This window comes from Myodes glareolus, chromosome 14, assembly GCF_982192425.1.
Source record: "Myodes glareolus chromosome 14, mMyoGla1.1, whole genome shotgun sequence".
Lineage (NCBI taxonomy): Eukaryota > Metazoa > Chordata > Mammalia > Rodentia > Cricetidae > Myodes > Myodes glareolus.
This window is the reverse complement of record NC_142039.1, coordinates 38,270,250-38,291,254: the sequence shown is the minus strand read 5'-3', so window position 1 is coordinate 38,291,254 and position 21,005 is coordinate 38,270,250. Positions and strand designations below refer to the sequence as shown.

General features: G+C 44.4%; 1 protein-coding gene across 4 annotated transcripts in view; it reads right to left on the bottom strand.

Moving 5' to 3' along the window:
* The window catches only part of Elmo1 (engulfment and cell motility 1), a 516,507-nt gene that overhangs the window by 290,771 nt on the left and 204,731 nt on the right, over positions 1-21,005 (bottom strand). For all 4 annotated transcript variants that reach the window (XM_085699273.2, XM_085699272.2, XM_085699275.2 and 1 more), the window contains 3 exons: positions 19,726-19,776; positions 18,399-18,521; positions 15,928-16,059 (listed from right to left, as the gene is read on the bottom strand). In XM_085699273.2, coding sequence (XP_085555399.1) covers positions 15,928-16,059; positions 18,399-18,521; positions 19,726-19,776 — 306 coding nt within the window. The remainder of the gene's footprint in view (positions 1-15,927; positions 16,060-18,398; positions 18,522-19,725; positions 19,777-21,005) is intronic.

The window sequence follows — 21,005 nt, the reverse complement described above, 5'->3', positions numbered from 1 at the left end:
AATCACTTCAAATTGGGTGACATAAGGAACAAGCTTTCTCTGCAACAAGTCTAGCCACCGAGAAATCCAACCTCAAGCTGCCAGCAGATTCTATGTGCGGCAAGGGCTCAAAAATGGCACCTTGAGCGCTGTCCCCGTAGCAAGGGATAAATGGGCTCCCACTGAGCTCCCGCATAGGATCACGAATGGCTGCTATGAGGATTCAGCCTCACTGTGTAGATCTGGGTTGTGGGAAGCACATTCAGATCAGAGATGCTGATTTCCATAAAGGAAGAACTCAGCTCCTGGGTCAAAGCTACACGCCCTGAATATGGGAAGAGTCACCCCGTTTGCTGTTCTACGTCGTACAGCCCGTCACCAACCCCAACATTCTGTACCTTCGCTTTCACATTTATCCTTTCCTTCCCGTTCTCACAGTCCCTATCCCTGGTCTTTACCAACATCACCCCCAGGCTGTCCCAAGTTCCTACCATATTCTTCACTCAACTATGAAATCCTCAGCTTTAGACATAATCTTCTAAAACAATTTCCTGCTTTAAAATGTACCAAACTCCAAATGCTCCAGCAAATGTATTCCACGACCTGGATTAGCAGGAGCAGAAATAGAAAGATAATTTCTATTCTTCAGTTTTTTTATCCTAGTTCATCACCCCTGCTTCCCCACTTCAACAAAGCCTCCTCACATCCATCGTCGCTTTTACTAGAAAATTCCACGGATTCCACTAACATGGTATTCTTATTCCTTTTGTGAATGTTGTGAGCACTTTATAGTCTTTATTTTCACATATATATACACACATATACACATACACACACACACACCTGGCTCTACTTGCAATGTATACACAAAGTAAACAACTATTCTTTCTTAAATGAAGAATTATTTACTGATCTACCAATTCATTCATTAATTTGTTCATTTAACATACACTCAGCACACGTCTATTGAAGATCGGAATGATGTTGAGTGACAGGGATGCAAGGCTGTGCCAAGTAAACAAGGTCCTTGTACCACAGAAGGGATCAGGGAACAAGTGCTAGCAATGCAGTGATGAGAGCTGAACTGGGAGTGGACGGGGCTAGCGCAGCGCTCGCTACGCTCTTTTAGAGAAGCAATAGCAGGTCGAGAACTGTGAAGGGTGAGCCCTGAGTTGTCTTCTCTGGGGACTCACCTGGCTGTTCACCCAACAGTTCTGCTCCCAAACGTGCTCTCTCTGGTGACCCTTGGGATGAAGAGCTTCACTGATTTCCACATGCCAGCCCTCCTCGTTTCCTGAGCTCAGGAATAACAAGGAAGCAGCTGTCCTACAATCTGGCAAAGCCTTTCGGTGGAACTAAGAAGTAAGATCTTGGTGCATTACTTCTCAGGTAAACATAGATCGCCCTGTAGACTGATCAAGGGAGCCAAAATCAAAATTCGTAACTTCACTTTGTGTGAACAATAGAAAAGGGGAAAATAAAACCTAAACAAGATCAGCACCTGGGTTGTGTCTGAATAAAGGGTGATGGACAGTTACAGACTGAATCTTCAAGACATTGTCTTTTCCCTTTCATTCACTGCTTTGTTTGGCTCCATAGAAGGGTGAACAAGAAATGAAAAAGGGTCTTTAAGACAGGGAGAAGAGTGGGAAAGAGAAACCCAAAATGAGAAGCAATGGATACAGCACTAAGAACAAGTGCTCACACTTGCTACTGTGACATTTAGGAAGGAAGGTCTCCTAGTACCTACGGGAAGCAGGCTGAAGGCTGTTGAAATGACAAGCAAGCACTCCTCGACTTTAGACCCAACAGACCTGTGGCCTTGCTTCTATAGGTTCCCTTTGAGAGTGTTGTATACATTCCCTCATGGAAAGACAAGAGGATTGGAGTTCATTCCTCATTGACGGTGATACTATGCACAACAAAATAACCCCAGGTTATATTGAAGCAAGCGTTTGGTACTTTTTCAAGGACTCTAGACAGCATGGAGAGTGTCTTTCATACCGCCTTACAGTACCTGGGAGACACAGAAAAGCCATACAATGGTACGCTGTTTTTGTCTATTCTCTGCCTTGCCTCCATTGTAGTGCACACCTTTGGTTAAACATCAGGAGAATGAAAACAACGTCTTGTATGTCCGTATCCAGCTGAATACTGAAGCTCTTTAAGGGGGACTGCAAACTTATGAAACTGGAAAAGTCATGATTTGTTCCTATCTACATCAGATGCCTATGCCTTGTGTCTCAGATGAACTGAGATATCATCACAGGACCCCTACAGGACCGAGGTCTTGGAAAGCTCCCAAAATGCTGCCACTCCCAGGGCAGCAGGTGCAACTCTTTAGTGATATAAGATCACTAAACCTCCCACAAACTAAAGATCTACATACAGCAGCTAACTACTTGGGGGATGCAGTCATTTAAAGAGTAAGGGCAAGGCTAGCGAGGTCAAATATGCAGCCCTCGTCCTTATCAGTACATTGTCCCAAGCGCCATCTCAGAACAGCCACTCAAATGCTAGCTTGTCTGCAGGAGCAAATGGAAAATTCCCCCCATACTCCACTCTCTTCTTCAGAATGAATGACAACAAACAGAGAGTGAACCAAGGTGCCTGCATGGGGACAGCTCTTACATAACCATGTGATTCTCAAATTGGTTCTGTCCCTCCCCATTGGAAAGGGTTTGAACATCTTCCCACACATCCAAAATGCCATCTCCAGAATTAGAATCCCACACCACGGAGCCAGCTCCCAGCTCCAGCTTCCTTACAGACACGAAACAGATGTGCCCAAGTGAATATGGCCAGTGCGTTCAGATCACATGGAATTCAGAGTTAGGAGGGACACTGGCAAGTGGTGAGCACTTGGCAAACAGCAACAAAGTAAAGTGTATTGCAACTGTGCACTGTCTCAAGACAGAGCCAAAAACAAGAGGCATGTTCAGTTCACATTGGACTCTTCAAAGCAGTCAGAATCAACATCAGTGGAAAGCTGGTGGCTCTAATGAATCTCTAATCTGGTCATTTCATAAGTTTTTACCTGTCCCCCAAAAATGCCCAGCACCGTTCTCTGGGATGCCCTGATACAATTCTCCAGAATCCAAACACCACTCAGGTACCTGCGGCAAAGAGCCAGAACCTCTTAAAGGCTCATTGTAAGTTAGACTCTAGTCACGCACAGTAGCCCTAGTGCCATTCATCCTAGGACTTAGGTGTCCCCGACAGGGTACTGTGGCAGTTGGGTGTGGTGGTACATGCCTGTACACCTGTAATCGTGGCACTTGGTAGGTGAGGCATGACTGTGAAGTTAAGGTTAGCCAAGACCACATAACAAGACGTTTTATCCAAGACCAAAAATATATCATGGATAGAGTCATTTTATGTTGTATGAACCAATACGCCATGGTTTTGAGTCTTTCCTGCTTTTATAAATCCTGCCTCCATGAGAGCAGATGCTCTAGTAGATTGGGTCTATAGATGCATGCCTACTGATGTGCCTAATGCCAGATCCTCACTGGAAAACAAAAACTCTTTCACTATGAAACATTTATGCTAAGCGGTAAGAAAAAGTGCTATTCTATAAAAATTCTTAGGAAAATTCCCTAGAATTCACGGATTAGGGGATGTGTTGTCCCCGGCACTGGGTCTGGTGTTGAAGCCTCCTGTTTTTACTCACTAACATGCTTGGCTACGGTCACAGTCATGCAGCAGGGACAGCACAGGTACCAGTTCATCTCCACCATCATGAGCAACAGCAATCGCAAGACTGTGGCAGGATCAGGGCTTCGCTCAGTAAGTGCCTGCTGGACATGCCTGAGGACCTGAGCCGATCACCAGTTCTCACATAGAAAGTGGATGTGCTGGTGTGTATGGTTTGTGGTCAGTTCCGTTAGCCTCCTGTGCTGGGGACACGAGGACAGAGGATCCCCGGGGCTCACTGGTCAGCTAGCGCAGTCTAATTAGTGAGCCTCAGGTAGCAGTGAAGGACCCTAACTCAGGAAACAAGATGGACAGCTACTGGCCATTACAGTGGAAGGCTAGCCTGTGGCCTCTATATGCATGCACACACGCACACACAAACACACACACACACACACACGGTGCATGAAAATCTGCTTAGGGTGAGGCAGGTTCTGGTGTCTATTAGCTCATGATTCTCCATTACGAGCCTAAGCAGGAAAGGCTACTGCAGTCTCCTTGCTAATGCGCCATTAAAAGATTGAATAAACTGTGCGTGGTCGGTCAGCAACTAAGAAGCAATGGAACAGAGATGCAAAGCCTAGAGTTTGGTGCCAGAGACTGTGCGGGTCATAAAAAAATAATGCAACACTGGTATACAGTAAAATGGGATTTCTCTCAAGACCACCACCAGCTCCTCTTATTTTCTTGTTTTTACCCCCCATTCACCATCCCTTCATTCTCTGGATGGTGCCTTTTTGGCTCCAGAGTTCCGTTTGCAAAGAAACGCTGCCAAGGTTGTACGAAGCGTAAAAGGTGAAAATGGATCTGTTCATGTTTGCCTTCTGTCACAACCATATCATAAGGAAGAGTCTTATCGATTTAAAGCTAAAAACGGAAGAAGAAGACTACAGACTGGGAAAATTCCTCCTGAACCTTTTAGAAATACAAACATGGCAGGTTAAATGCCCCTCAAGAACAGAGCTACTCTTTCTCATCCTTGGAGTTTCACGTTACCTGACTTTGTTCTGGAGTGCCACCTAGTGGCTAAAAGCCGATCCCTAAATAGGGAGAAAACCTTCCATTCCAAGGCCTGCAGCAGCAGGTCCTAAATAGAAGGAAGCTGGGAAGCCAGAAGTAAAATAAACCTGTTTCCTCTTCCCACTTCCAATAACCACCCCTGATAAACTTTGTCTAGAGCTAAAATTAATTTTAAAAAAATTAAAAGCTACAAGAAGAATGAAACTCAGATAGTGTCATGGCAATGAATTCACTGCTTTTACTAGTTTCCTTCAAAATGCTTCCTTTAAAATAATCAAAGCACTTTAAGAGTACAATTATCCACATGGTCTCTTTCCACACAGTAACAACTGCAGGTTGCTGGTGGCCCTGAAATGGAATTATTCCATATTGCAACTATTGTCCCATCCCCTTGCTGCGTCAAGAGGCGGGAGTAGCATATCAGGGCCATAAAATCACCAAATGGACATAAATGCAATAGCAGCACATGTCTGCAACCAAAAGACACATGGGGCTGATCCTTGGCCTCAGAGAGTGACAATCTGCGACATTATGTTCTGGGGCAGTGGAACAGAAAAGCTAGATCAGGGAAAAACAGATCCGCAAGTTGTGAGTGGCTTTCGGGTGTCTCTCCTCCCCTGGGACATAGATAAGGGTGTCCTTGGTAGAACCAGCCTGCTAGACCGCAGGCATCAGTAGGTGGCGCTCTGGACAGAGCCCTGGTAGTCATGGACTGCACCTGTTCAGTTCCACCGTGAGGAGCGAGGCTGAACATCTGTGTTTCCTGGGTTCTGGAGGACAGCTTTACACTGTTACTTTCTTCTGCCGCTTTGTCAACTAGAACTTTAGACAACCATGGTCTCTGCATGTGAACCTAAACGTGAAGCCGGGGTAAGCCACATCCTTTGTTACCTAACCAAAGCCAAGTGAGAAAGGCCACAGGGTGAAACCCAGCCTATACAGCTTAAAGGAAAATGTTGAAGCCTGATTATCAAAAGACATTACTGAGACAAGAAATGCCGCCAGAGTCAGGCCCACGTTTCCAGACCACTGCTCAGTTTCCCAGCATGCTGGCTCACTTTGACTCCACGTGCCACTCCTGACCTCTCGGTGGCACTGCTGCCACACAGTTTAGGGAAGTGCATTTTAAAACCTCAAAATATATTCTTAGTGTTGTTTAGCCAATATTGATTTGGATTTTCCATTTCAAGTACATTTTTGCAACATTTCCATGATAAGACGGAACCACAAAATAAAATCAGGTGCACTATGCCACATTTGGAAACTTTCGTGGCAGCAGAAAGAGAAATGATCAAAAATGAGACTTCAGAAATAAAGGTGATAGATTATAAAACTCAGCTCCCAGGTACTGCGGGCAAATTCTTCCACTTCACAGGGAGGACGGAGAGACATCTTAGAAGGTTTGTAGTCCCTTCCAGGGCACCAATGCAGGCTTGGGGGCTCCAAGGCCCCTGACTTGGTCCTCTACCTGCTAACTCTGCAAGCTCTCAAGCAATGCACCAGAAACGCATCAGCCAGAGCTGGCAGGCTGGAAGCTAAAGGCTGTGGTTGTGCACCACCTGGTGGCCATTTCTGCTCTGCCTTTATTAGTGACTAAACTTGCTGGATTTTTGTTGTTCTTACCAATTTTGATCATGTTCCCCCCCCCCTCCTAAACTTCTTGAGGCCCTCCGCACTTCTCCAGCCACTCAAATTCATGTTCTGGGTTTAATTCCACGCTGCCTCAATTTAAATCAATATTGTGTCAGAGGCCATAGGAATATACAGCAGGTGACAACAAGTGTTCAGATGTCAACCCCCAGAAGGAATGATTCTCTGATGAAGAAGAATTCCAGTCAGGCAAGGTCTGCAAGACCACTGACTCAGGAAAGTGTGGCCCCTGGGTAATTTTATATGGGCAAAATCATCTACAGTGTCTCCTCAATACCTATACTGTAATGTGTAATCTCAGGTGATGTGCATATATAATCTACCGATTACATCTCAATCTTATGGACACATGTATCCGTAGATAGTCAGGAAAATGACTTCTCATTAAGCTATGTAATTTTGATAGATAAAAATACTAGTATATGCTTCATAACTAGATCTATTGTCCCACGAGGACTGTAAGACACTTAAAAGCGCACTTTGTTCCTTTAACTCAAACTAACATTTAAAAAAAATTTCTCCCCAGCCTAAGACAAACTACACACCTATTAGCTCATTTTTACCTCAGAACAAGTTCAAACCACTCTAAATGTTCAAACTAGACTGAATGCTTCCATACACAGAGAATAAATTAACAACTTCACAGATACACACAAGGACAAAGTCACAGATGTCTGACCAAGGTTATTAACACAAAGCAACCTAATTCTTAGTTTACCAAAGACTGGCTGGTCAAGACCTGACTCTGTGCAGATCTGTCTGCGTCTTGTCTCAGAGGGCACTATGGCCCTGGTCACTAGTCACAGTCTTACATCTGAAACCTTAAAACCTTGGGTTTCCATGGTAAATGGCTCTGCCCCTTATTATTTAATCAAAAAAAAAAAAAACACGCTATGACCTTCAGAGACAGCTTTGTAACTTTTCTTATTATTGCAAAAAATCCTCCTGTAAAATAGATACACAGCTATGTAAAAAAAAACCTTTAAAAATTAAAAACATAAAAAATATAACTTCAAATTATAAAGATAAAATTAAAACTATAACAAAAATAGACAAAAGTTTAAGAACACATGACTCAAACAATCCATATGTAAATTTATTCCATACCCCTCAAAAAAAAAACTTTAGGTTCAGTTTTGAGGTGCTATAGACTTTCTCCTGAAACCCTAGATGTAGCCTTGAGAGCTGATCTCAAGGTCCAATAATACTGTACCTAGGAATTATTGGAGCGAGTGTTTGACACTAACGTGTCAGATGGGAAAGGAGGGCGCATGATCAGAGAGAAGAAGCATCAAGGATGCTGAGAAAGGTGATGACTGTTCCCCAAGAGCCAGGCCCACAGTATCTGCTTGTGGGTTCACAAGCGCTGTGTACAAAGCTGGGAATGCTGCCGCAGACCTTCAAGTAGAAGAGATAAGATCTCTATGAGTTCAAGGTTACCCTGGTCTACACAGCAAGTTTCAAACTAGGCAAGGCTACATAGTTAAACCCTGTCTAAAACAAGAATAAAGAGAATAAAAGGAAATAAAAGAAACATAGGAATCACACACTAAGTTTCTGAAAATCCCTTTGTCTGCATCCCCAATGAGTTCCCTGAATAGGAACAACTAGATCGAGCCTGTATCCTCACAAGTATTAGTCAGGATTTCCTCGCCGAGAACCCAGAGACCTCCAGGACCTGAAATGTACAGAATTTTAAGAAGTATGATGAGCCTAAAAAAATTTATTGTCCTTCGGCGTTTATGGTTTATTATTTAGGGGTACATATGTAGCTAAGATATAAGCCACAGTGATTTCTAGAAAATTAGGAAACAACCTTCCTCAAGACCCAGTAATACCACTTTTGGGTATATATCCAAAGGATGTTCAACTGTGCCACAAGGACATGTGCTCAACTATGTTCACAGCAGGATTGTTTGTCATAGCCAGAACCTGGAAACAACCTAAATGCCCCTCGACCAAAAAATGAATAAAGAAAATGTGATACATTTACACAATGGAGTACTACATAGCAGAAAAAAATAACATCTTGAAATTTGCAGGCAAATGGATAGAGCTAAAAAAACATCATATTGAGTGAGGTAACCCAGACACAGAAAGACAATTATCATATGTACTCACTCATAAGTGGTTTTTAAACATAAAGCAAAGAAAACAAGCCCACAAATCACAATCCCAGAGAACCTAGACAATAATGAGGACCCTAAGAGAGGCATGCATAGATCTAATCTACATGGGGAAAAAAAAAGATCCCCTGAGTAAATTGGGAGCATGAGGAACACGGGAGAGGGTTGAAGTGGAGGGAAGAGGCAGGGAGGGAAGCAGAGAAAAATGTAGAGCTCAATAAAAATCAATTTAAAAAAAGATATAGGCCACAGGACTGACTAATACCATCCAATTATCACACTGTTCTGGAGGGAATTGTGGATCCATCTTCAGCAAAGCTCGATCTACGCTATGCTTTCCATAAACTCCTTCGTGCAAAAAGGAGGCAAACACCGCAAAAGCAAGAGCAGTGTCATAGCCTAAGTTCCCTGACCCACACTGGGTTAGCCACTCTTACTAGTGCTGTCCCTGTATTAAAAGAGGCCGAGGCACATTGGCAGTGAGTAAACTGCTCACACCCTGGTGGCCCATGCTACATCAGCAAACAGGCTGCTACGGGCTGAGCTCTCGGCCTGCGACAGTTTTAGAGAAAACCCATCCAGGCAAATGGACGTGGTATTAGATTAGCAGCAAAGCACTTTCCGAGGCATCTTCTGCTTCAAAATACACGAATCAATCCACTATAAGGTACAGTGTCCTCCCCACTCCACCTTCCTGTACTTTCCAAGATCACGAGGTATATGCAGAAACCCTGTAACTCAGGAAGGGGCTTGCTCTTCTCCACTTTCCACGGACGAGATCCTCTAGGACATTCCTCTCTGGCTACACAAGGATAACAACCAAGTACATCAGATTCTCCTTATCAGAAGCACTCACGATGTTCTTCAATTAAACATATGTGTGTATATAGCACAGCCATGAAGGTCTGGGTACAACCTGCAGGACTCACTCCTCTTCTTGTGGGTCCCCAGGCTCCTATACAGGTCTTCAGGCTTGGCAGCAAGCACCTTTACCAACTAAGCAATGCCAGCTTCTCAGTGATGCTTTACACGTCACGGCAAGCTCCAACCTCACAACTGCACAGCTCCTGGGGCAGCACAGGCCTAGATTCAGGTGAGCCTCTGGTCACAAATGTATCTACTGTTGTTGTTAGCTCTGCAGTACTGCAGCAGCCCAGTCTGAGTGTACTTCTACTTTAAAGACACCTTATTTAATATTTATGGTTCATTTGCTTCAATCAGCATGCAACCAACTGCATCGTAAATCCACGCCCAAAACACACATTCTGCATTTTCTCCACACAGCACATCAAAGCCTCCTTCTAGCTAGAAAACGCAAGCAATAATTCAGTGCTACGATATTAACAACACGGAGGAGAGAAAGTGAGCAAAGACAGGCTGCAGAAAGCCTGCTTGCAGGGTGCAGGCTGACACCCGAGTCTGCCCAGTGTCAGGGGAGTTGCATCCAAACATAAGTCAAGCAGCTGCAGGCCAGCATGTAACGTCTGAGAATGACACTGAAAAGTATCTGGAATGTTCGTGTTTCACTTACAATAAATTTGGACAAGTAGAAGAATTATTAAGGATGGAATCCGGGAGTAATGAGGCTTGACTGAATATATTTCTGAATATAAAAATCCTTATGATATTTCCCTCACTGTTTTTCTTTGCACACAGCATAAATGCTGGGCATGCGGACGGTCAGCAGTTTACCAAGCGCACAGTGCACTCTCTCACTGAGCCCAGGGCAACCGACAGCTTCCACATTTTCCAGCCCCCACATGTCCCGGTGTCATCCGTCACTGGGCACCATTTCAAGAACAGCGCCCGTAGCTTTCATAACTTCGTAATAAAAGCATCTAGATTCACGGATTCTTTCCACGTGCTAACCATCACCGAACAATTGATTAAGTATCTGATAGTTTAGGATCATCAGTTTATTGATAGAGATGGTTATTATATCTTCCTTGGTTTTATGTCTGTGTTTACTAATTAGTAGTTTGGAGGAACTGAGCCCAAGGCTTAACACGCCGATCAAATGTTCGCCCATTGGGCTATGCCCAAATATCTTATTTGAAGACTACAAAGAGAGAGAGAAAGGGAATCTGATCTGCGTTACTACACAGTCTAAGTGGGGGGGGGGGTGAGAAACAGTGTGAGCAACATGGGTCCAGAGCCCGTGTTTAATCGCAGTGTGGCTTTCCCATAGCGGTTCCATGTAATAGCATGTAAAACCAACGATGCAGCCTCCGGAAGTGTGGGGATCAGAATGCGACGGGAGGGCGGCACGAACAAACACAGCCCCTGTCAGTGCCTGCCATCTACTCTCAGGAAGACGTTCAAGATGACAGCAAGCCCTGCAGTTGTAATTATGTATAATCATATCCGTATAACTGCATAATTACCGCCTATCACTCAAGAAGACAGAGCGCCTCCTGAATATCTGGACGTGAATATTAATTCTGAGGAAGTACATTTCATATCACTGATTGTCTTTTCTGAAAACAAATTGTTTATATTTTATATGTGTGTGCTCTGCATGTACACCTGCAGGCCGGAAGAGGGCATCAGGTCCCATTACAGACGGTTGTGAGCCACCATGTGGGTGCTGGGACTTGAACTCAGGACCTCTAGAAGAGCAGCCAGTGCTCTTAACCACTGAGCCACCCCTCCAGCCCACTGATTATCCTTTCTGCCTTTGTACTTTTTAAAGATGACTACAAAAAAGTTAAAGGAAATATCTGAAAGTTCTCACATTAAAGCAAATTATAATGGTTGAAAGCCAGATTGTTTTATTTTCTAGTTTATTTTCTTAGTTGAGGCAACAGAATGGGGAGGCCCCAAATAAATAAATAAGAGGGAGACGAAGAAGAATTTTAATCAATTATCTGCTCTGACTGACCAGGTAGCAGAAGGAAAGTCAAGTCAGAAAGAAACTCTGAGTCCTGACCAGGGCTAAAAGTGTCACCAAGTATTAAAACAGTTTCCCATAGACTTTATAGGCAGAAAGGTGGTTAGTGCCCTAGTGGCGATTCTACAGATGGCCTCCTGGCTCCTCCATTTCAGTAAGAATGTCAGCAGCCAGCTGGACTTCCGGCTTCTCCCACGGGAACCTGGCTCTTCTAAATTAGGAGTCATGACCACCTTATAAGATCAAGCAGCTTTGTTTTAAAGCAAGATGTCTTTGTCTGTTGCTACAAACCATACAAGCCACATAGTAACCTTACATAAGATTCTGGAATTTGGGACTATCTAGTGAGACCCTGCCTTTATACATATATTTCTAGAATTCTTTTTATTAGGAAGCCTTGTTCTTTTGGGATGCTGGGCCAAGGAGTATGAAATTCATCTACCTCCTTCATCAAACAAATTGCCATACTTTAAAAAATTTGTCCTTTCTGCCTTGTTGGAGCAGCAGTTCCTTCTACGTTGGCACCACGGTTGGTTTTAATGTCAACTTGTCACAAGTTAAAATCACCATTTTGGTAACTATCCTCAAAATCTACATACGATCAAGAGTTGTTCTTCATGCCATAATCTTTTTTAAAGCTATGCACCTTGGTTGTGAATTTATCAGAACTATGTATATCCCGGGAAGAATATTTTACTTGATAAGTCTATGTGAGGAAGGAGATCTCCAAATTAACAACAGAGAATAAATGATTTTCTAACTTCAAGATAAGCTGCATCCTTCTTCCTTAGGATGCCACTAGAGACTTGATGCATTTTCCAAAGAATATTTCTGAAAGTCTCTTCTATCAGTATTTGGTATTCTGTGATGTTCCTGTTAGTCATTTTATTATTGCCTTAAAAGATTTAATTCAGTTCTTTTCGATGTGCTTCTTAGAAGATTAATTATTCCCATTATTTATCTTTAGAGGATTACTCCTTGAGAATAGACATAGTCTTGTCCTTATCGAACTTACATATTGCTATTTGAGAATCAGGGAGGTTTTCCAGAATTTAGATAGGAAAACAAGATGTTTTGTGTTAAATGGGGGTTCCATCATCTTATTTAAGTAATTTGTTTTGCTGTGGATTTTTTTTTAATTTTGAAAACGTCCTAGAAGCCAATCTTAAACTGCTTATATTCAAAAGCATGCAGTTGATAGGAGTGTACTCTTACTGGTTCACTCTCTACCAAACTGCTTGATTAAGAGCAAGTCATTGCTGAAAGTAGTAAACACTAATTGCAGGACAAATAATGCCTACTTACGTTTTACAAAAAAAAAAAAAAAGAAAGAAAGAAAGAAGGAAGGAAGGAAGGAAGGAAGAGAAAAAGATCAAATCACCTAGGAGTCTCGACATAACTGTCCCAGTTGCCTTGCTTGATATAGGAAGACCACCACCTACCTACACACACACACACACACACACACATACACACACTGTGGGCAGCACCATCTGGCAATGTCCCAGATAAAAAGGGTAAGCCTTTGGCTGCCCTGGACTCCCTCTGTGGCTGAGCTGACTTGCCCAAGTATTTCTCTGCTGCCGCCTTGGCTTTCAAGTGCTTTCATCATGAACTAGGGACCAGTGGGTTTTCCAGGAACCCGTCAGACTACGGAGGGACCTCACAGTAGAGACTGAACAAGCACTGGCTATCACCCCTCCAGTGAGAGGCAACTACAGGAGGACTACGCCCACTGTTGAGGCACTAGCTTCAAGGACCGAGGAAACTATGAGGTTTTCAGTCTTTCGGGTATGATTCAGCTGTAGTGCTATTTTAAAACTGATGTAATAAAGTCACACACGCACACACACACGTGCGCGCACACACACTCATTCACACACAAACACACACGCACACACTCATACACACACACACACACACACACACACACACACACCCTATTGATTCTGCTCCTCTAGCAAACCCTGATTAACACACTGGGAAAACTCAAAACCCTGCCCACGCCTGTGGTTTCCAAGACATGTGCTTCCCAAAACAAAGGCGGTCTCTGGTCCAGCTGCGCTCCCTGTTGGCTCCCATTGACTGTCTTGCAGGAGCCTTCAGTAATTGCAAAACAAAAAGCTGCTGCCCAGTTTGCAGCTGAGTGAGCCAATCACATGTACGTTAAAAGACAGGCATCGCGCCCACAGCTCGGAAGCAGGAAAATAGAAGCTGAAATCTGGCCTGCGTGAACTATTGCTGGGCAGTGGTGGCACACACCTTTCATCCCAGCACTTGGGAGGGAGACAGAGGCAGGCAGATCTCTGTGAGTTCAAGGCCAGCCAGGACAGCTAGGGCTGTTACACAGAGAAATCCTTGGGGTGGGGAGGACATCAACTTACTGCTTCCTGGACTGTCTGCTTAGGAGAAACAAAACATGAAATGAAACTTCGTATTGCCAACAAGCCTGCAGCAGTTCTGCAGAGTGGACGCTAGGTGGCAGAACGAGCCTGTGAATCTGTACCCAGACTTGTTTCTTCCAGGCCCAGGGTTCACCAGGGAAGCATCAGCGTGTCAACATTGTTGGCTCCTATTCAACATAGCTCATTTCTTAACGGTCTTCCAATTTCTCAACCCTCTGATGCAAGGCTCTGGCCTCGGCCTGGGGAGACACTTCTAGGGAGGTTTTTAAAATAAAAAATTCGTGGAAAAAAAAAATGAAGGAACGCAACATTCCCTCTGGGATATTCTCTAGTGAAAGTCTTCCCGCCACCCCAAAGGACTTTTTGAGTCTTCGCCGATAATGCCACATAAATTTGAGAGTCCGCAGAATCACATCAAATTGACTTCCAGTGGAAAAGCTCCACCACTGCCACATCGCATACTCAAGAAACAGAACACGTACAAGACAGAAAGCCAAGAGCCACCTACACCTGAAAACGGAAGTGGGTATGGATTTACCAACAATGCTAGGGCAGACAGCACAGCACAGGAAAACCGCTCACGCCTCGGCTCAGGATATAAATCCACAGGCTGGAAACACCACGCATGACTCTTCCTGCCCCCACCCAGACACCCTGACTTGACTCTCAGAGACACCCAGCAGCCTCTGTTGTCTGCTCTCCTCTGGCCTCCTTACTGCAGTCTAGCTCCAACAGGACCTTGGGCAGATAAACAGGACACAGAGCAAACACTGTGTTGATAGCTGGTACATGATTCAAGAGAAATCCGTGCCAGGATGAGTTCCATGTGGCAATTTTGATGATTTGTGTATAAAATAGACCAGATGGTCCTGCACTGCTTCCAAGTAAAATAGAAGTGCCTTGCTCTCCCCACACAGAAGGAAAACTTGGAGGACAGAGGAGGTGAAATGGGAGGCGGATGGGGTCCACCTTAAGGCAGAGGAGGTGAAGTGGGAGGCGGATGGGGTCCACCTTAAGGCAGAGGAGGTGAAGTAGAAGGGGAAGGGGGTCCACCTTAACTGGGCTGCACCTCTGTGAAAGGACTTAAGGCAAAGGTGAGGGAGGTGACACCTGTGGATACCCAGACACAGGGAAGCCCCAGCAGTCAATTTGTTTCATCTAAAGATATGAGACGGTGGGAGAAATAATGCCAGAAAGCATTTTAAAATAAGCTACAAAGTTGAATACGTTACCTTTGAACATTCTTAACTGGAGAGATCTACACTATAAAACCAATAGGTTGGACATTTTTTTTAATTAAAGAGACATTATGAAAGGTTAAAAAATGGTCACTTTGACCCACTCTAGATAAAATGCGAATTACTGGATGCTTATTGAAAGCAATTTGGGGCAATCAAAAACTAGTTGAGATGTTTTTCCAAAGTGTATCTGAAATGAAAACCACTGCCTAGTGATTTCTAAGCACTAAAGCCAAAATCTTATTTGTGTAATTAGTGATGGAGGTTGAAATGGAAGCCTAATTTTACAACTGCAGAATTTCAAGTTAGCTAAAGGTTCACTCCCAAACTTGTGACACTTGGAGTAAGAGCAGAATGCAGGCAACAACCGTAACAGCAGGGCTAGATTCAAGACACATTGTGTTCTGATTTGTAAAGAGTGTGTGTGTGTGTGTGTGTGTGTGTGTGTGAGTGTGTGTGTGAAACAACCGCTAATATTTGTAGCAAAATAAGACTTTAAAAATAAACTATGAATATCTCAGTTCCAGGAGAGGTCCAGCTCTCTTTCAACATGGAATCAACAGTGTGAGCAACCCAATCAGCAGCCCAATAATAAGACGCATCCTAGAACTGCCATGGTTCATTCGGCTCGGGAGAACCACAGCAGCTTAGGAAGGAGGCTCCCTCAGGAAGGCTCGCTGCATCACGGGCTAGCTGCTCTCGGTTACACTTAATCAGAACTGCATAAACAAGCGTGGTATTAGTCACACTTTTTCTGTTTCACCGCAGCCAGAAGAGGTCTGCATGTGATCCTATTTAAACCAGCGAAACATCTGGAAATGTGGAAACTGTTCTGTACAGCACAAGAGGACCACACGTTCGCTGTGGCTGAGGTCAGCTGGGGAGGAGCGGAGGGGTGAGCTCCCTGGAGACACCGTACTTACAATGAAGCCAAGCTTTTTATAATCCCGCGTGTACATGGACTTGCGTTTCTCCATGCTGCCACTGCTGTTATTAGGTTCCGACTCAGCATCAAAAGCAATTCTTCGAAGTTCAAATATGATGTCTCTTTGAGCCTGAAGGAGATAGAAGGGGTAGAAAGGCAAAAAGGAAAGCTGCTTTCACTGTGTGCTGTGACATAAGAACCCCGCTTCCCCAGAGTCTAAATGAATCACTGCACTCAGGCGAAGCTGAGAAGAGAAGAGCCATGTCCTATGTGAGAGCTCTGCAGAAGGCTCTCCGTGCTGAGCAGGCTTGGCATCGATCTACAGCTGTCCTTCAGCCAAGTCCTTTGCAGTACTGATAACAATTAGCCAGGACAGTTCTACATAAGAGCCCCAAGCACACAACACAAGGGCCGTGACTGGAGGAGGCTAAGTCAGAGAATCTGTGAGCAATGCTCTGTCTGAAGCAAAGTAAGAGGCACACAAGGTTGGTGAGCAGTATTTGAGCTTCAAGGGGTCTCTCACTCCACTCATGGAAACTACCACACCATAAAAATAAAGGGAGAGCCCAAAGACAGAAACAATGCGACGTGGACTTGCAAGGGTGAGTCTGGTTACAGACATGCGTGGGTTGTCACTCAGCCTCAGACAGGAGCAGATTCTAACAAATTACCGTACGGAAGAACCTTGCAAATGTGCTGGAAGACTGTGTCTTCTAGAACTATCAGGGAAGCTACAACAATGAAGTCTCACCAACACGGGAGCGGACAAGGACAACGCCAATGGACATGTTGATGTGGAGGGGACACTCCCAAGCCTCAGCCCTGCGCAGACAACTACAGGGAACTAAGGGATACTAAAAGAGGGGGAAGCAGTCTTCTCCCGGGAAGAGTACACCAATGGGTTATCTAGTACCGAATGGTCAGCACACACAAATCACACACACAAGTCACGTTATATGGATGGATTGTATTTATTTATTTCAGAACACACACACACACACACATACATAGAAAGAACTAAAGAAAAAGAGGTCATGAATTCGAGAGCAAGGGAAGTAGGTACATAGGAGGGACTGGAGGGAGGATCGGGATGGGGAAACAATGAAATCATACTGTAATCTAAAAAACGAAAAATAATAATAAAAACAGTGTAGAATAGATAAAAAGTGACAATTTTTTTTTCTTACTTATTGGATCTTCCTAAAGTAGTCAAGTTAAAAGGGACAGGAGGCAGAGCAGTGATTTAGAGGGAGCCAGAAGGGCGGGGAGCAATGGGAGGAGAGCAAATATGGTTTCATGGGCACGGAAATTCAGTTTGGCAACACAGAAAGAAGCCTGAAGATGGCCGCAGAGATGAACAGGACTGGGAATGCAGTTACTGGTTAGGATGATAAATCAATAAAAAGGAGGAAGAGTTTCCAAAGAGTGCCACTCCATATTAAGATACACTGGTCCCCTCCCTCCATACTAAAATGCACTGACTCCCCTCCCACCATACTAAGATGTACTGACCCCCTTCCCTCCATAGTAAGATGCACTGACCCCCTTCCCTCCATACTAAGATGCACTGACCTCCTCCCACCATACTAAGATGCACTAACCCCCTCCCTCTACACTAAGATGCACTGGTCCCCCCTCGGTCCAAGCAGCAAGATAACTGTCTAAGCTCCCTGGGATTACCATGCTTGGCCTAACAAAAAACTTGGGGCACGACCCTTGGCCTATCTAAGCCTCCCCATCACTCTTCATCACATAGGCTCTCCCCGTGGATGAAGGACTGCAGCAGCCACACACTCAACACGTGCGGCTCCACATCTGCAATAGATCAGGCCCTCACGTGCCAATAATGAATGCTTTCCTCTGCAAAGCTGCAGGGCTATTTGAGTTGGAAATGTGTACAGTAGGGGCTTGGGAGGCAGGGTTTCCAGCTGTTTCCTTTCCCTCTGCCCTCATTCGGGGAAGCCACCTCAAAGCCTTCGGGATGGAAACAGAATGTTCTATACGCAGTAAGAGAGGCAGCAGGGAGTTAGAGCAAACAGCCAGCCAACAAAAATGTCAGCCTAGAAATGAGAAGTCGTTGAGGGAAAGGTAGAGGTCTTCCCTCTCTGCCCAGGGTCTTAGTTACTAGAGGATGGAAATTGCTCCCTGCTTGTAGAAGTGATGCCACACATGGCTTTCCATGTCCCCTCAGTTGTCGGGGAACTTGACTCCATTTCATGTATCATGGTCAAGAGCCCAGGGCTTTTCCCTCAAGCTCTTAGCCAGAAAGGAAGAACACACATGTGGACAGGGCCTCAGGGAAGAACCCATTCAATTTATTCGCTGATCCTAGGTTCACCCATGTCCTGAGATGACAATAAAACTATTATGAAATCCATCAAACTTCCGATTTCAGGGTAGCTTAAGGAGGGGTATTTGATGGCACTGTCTCTCCGTCATTGCTTTCACTTGTGGGGAGCACCCACTCACCTGATCCTGGGGGTCCATCTTGGTCATCATCCTGTCTTCCAGAAGGTTAAAGGTCAGCACTTGGAGCACATACAACTGGTGTGCCATCTCGTTGTTGATGGCCCGCTGTGCTCGGATGACATGCTAGAGACACGGTTGACAAATCATATTTTTAAGAATTAGTAGAGAAAGGCTTCAGACCACAAAGTTAATACTTGTCATGATTCTGAAGTTCTGACACATGACTTCTTCCTTACCCAGAAGAACCTTTACCCAAACCCCAGGCCTGGACAATCTGTAGAGATGCCACAGGAAGAAAACCTTCATGTGCAAATGAGGAGGGCTAAGGCTACCCTCTGGTGTCCTAAACACCCAGAGTCCGGTACCCTGGGACTAGACACAACCCATAAACTCCACAGCCCACTGCATTCACCAAGCTAGCCAATCCTGAACCTGAATAGCCACTATGCTGGAATGTGTTCCTTGAAGCACCCCTTCCCTGGGAAATGATGGTACAGGCTCTGGCCCACATTTTCCTGTGTCTGTCTTGTACCCTGGGTCCTCCTTCTTGTGTGACTCCAGTAGTATGGCACATCCCTTCCTGTAGGAAATGCCACTCCTTTGGTGAATTTTGTCACCAGTTTTCTATAGTGGAAGTGACCTTTTAATCTGTTTTTTCCTCCATACTGCAACAATGTACCTGAACAATGGCAATATATATATACATACACACACACACACACACACACACACACACACACACACACACACACTCAGTATGTGTGTGTATGTGTGTGTAAGCTTGCTGAACTCCAGAGTTATAACTTCAGATTAGATTGTTGCTGTTTGGTAGTTTGATAAACATTAAACTTGCTTTCTCCCAATAACCAGTAAGGAGGTAGTAAAGAACCCTCTCTGTTTGGTTCATCTCTAAACATTTAAAAGGTTAACAATGCAAGTTTCTATTCTGTTGAAGTTTAAGGATCTTCTCTCAGGATCTTCCATCCTTCCAAGCAGCTTCCTCATCAAAACCAGAGCAAGCTCATATTGGTGGATTGGTTGAGCCGAGGAGTTCCCCATTTCCTTTACCTGCAAAACTTAGCCCAGGGACCAGCAGTCAAGCTGATGCCTTGGTTCTGTTCTACTTGACTTCCTCCAGCAGGATGACTCCGCCCTCCAGCGACAAAGGCAGGTGCTGCAGCAGGGCACTGTCTGTGCCAATTCTAAAACACCCTCCCTCTCCTGGCCTGGCCCTGTTGATGAACACCAGTGGCAAATCCCAGAACAACCCACAAACACCAGGTCATCTCTCCCCGGCACAGTGGCTTTGGCACACAGAGGTACTCACTGTTAAAATGATGTAGCGCAGCTGCTTCTGGGCCAAAATATTCGCCATCTCCTATGAAAGAAAAACATGCCCGCAGAAGGCCATGGTTAGAAAGGTTCCCTTCAATACTGCAGGAATGACTTCACCCTGGGGCGAGCTTCTTCACTGTATATCAGCAGTATTTCTTAGAAAATAATCCATTTAAATCAATTATTGTACATTCCACTTGGATTATAAAATCCAGGTCCAAAAGCAAAGTAGGATTTTTTTTGAATTTCTGTTTTTTATTTTCTAGAAAAGAATTAAAAACTCAAACACTCCAAAGGACAGAAATGGTTTGCCCCTGTGAGGCTGTCTCTATCTTCCACAGCTCTTATTACATTTTAACTTCATAAATTTATTTAGAAAAGGATAAATAAGCAGACCAATCAAAAAAATGGAAAGAAAAAGTCAAATGTTGAAAGTATGCCAAAAGCCAGTTCATCTTAATTTGTGCAAAATGAGAATGAGGACCCCAGACCCTAGACTTGGAGGAAGCTATGCCAGGGAGCTATATCTGAATTATGGAAGGACTAACAACTAGACAGAAGCACTCAGCTGGGCTCAGCCTTGCTTCTCTACTTTGCACTTGGCATTCCAAGGATTCCATTGCACTGGTTCCAAGGATTTGGACTTTTGATGGCTAATCCTGGTTTTCATCCTGACACACCTAGAAAATGGGAACTTTAACTGAATAAGTGCTTTGACCAGACTTACCTGTGGGCATGTCTGTGGGGCATTTTCTTCATCGCTAACTGATGTGGCTAGAGTTATCCCCAGGGAATAGAGGCTGGAATGCTTAAGCTTGCTGATCAAGGGCTTGGGTGCAAACCAGTGAGAAGAACATCCGCAGGGTTCCTGCTGGAGCTCCTACCCTGGCCTCCCTCACTGTGACTTGTAAGCTGAAATAAATCCCTTCGTCTCCAAGAAGCTTTTGGTCCTGGTGTCTATCACAGACACACGATGTAATCTGGAAAAGGCCTGATTCAAAGATTATCTCTATGAATACTGGCCAGCAAGTACTCAGGGAAAATTAGTCAAAACCGGCCTTGAAACTTTCAGAGAATATGAAAATACTGCTTATATTCAGGAAGACACTCAAATATTCCTTTTTGTGGTTGCTAGGGAGTATTGTTGCCATTGCAATTCTCCCTAAGTAGAGAGGCACCAAACTACCACTACAAAGCAAAACTATAAATTCTACCAAGATTAAATTAAATTTGCAGAAAGCTGGGAGAATCAAGAGCATGGGGAGAGAAGCT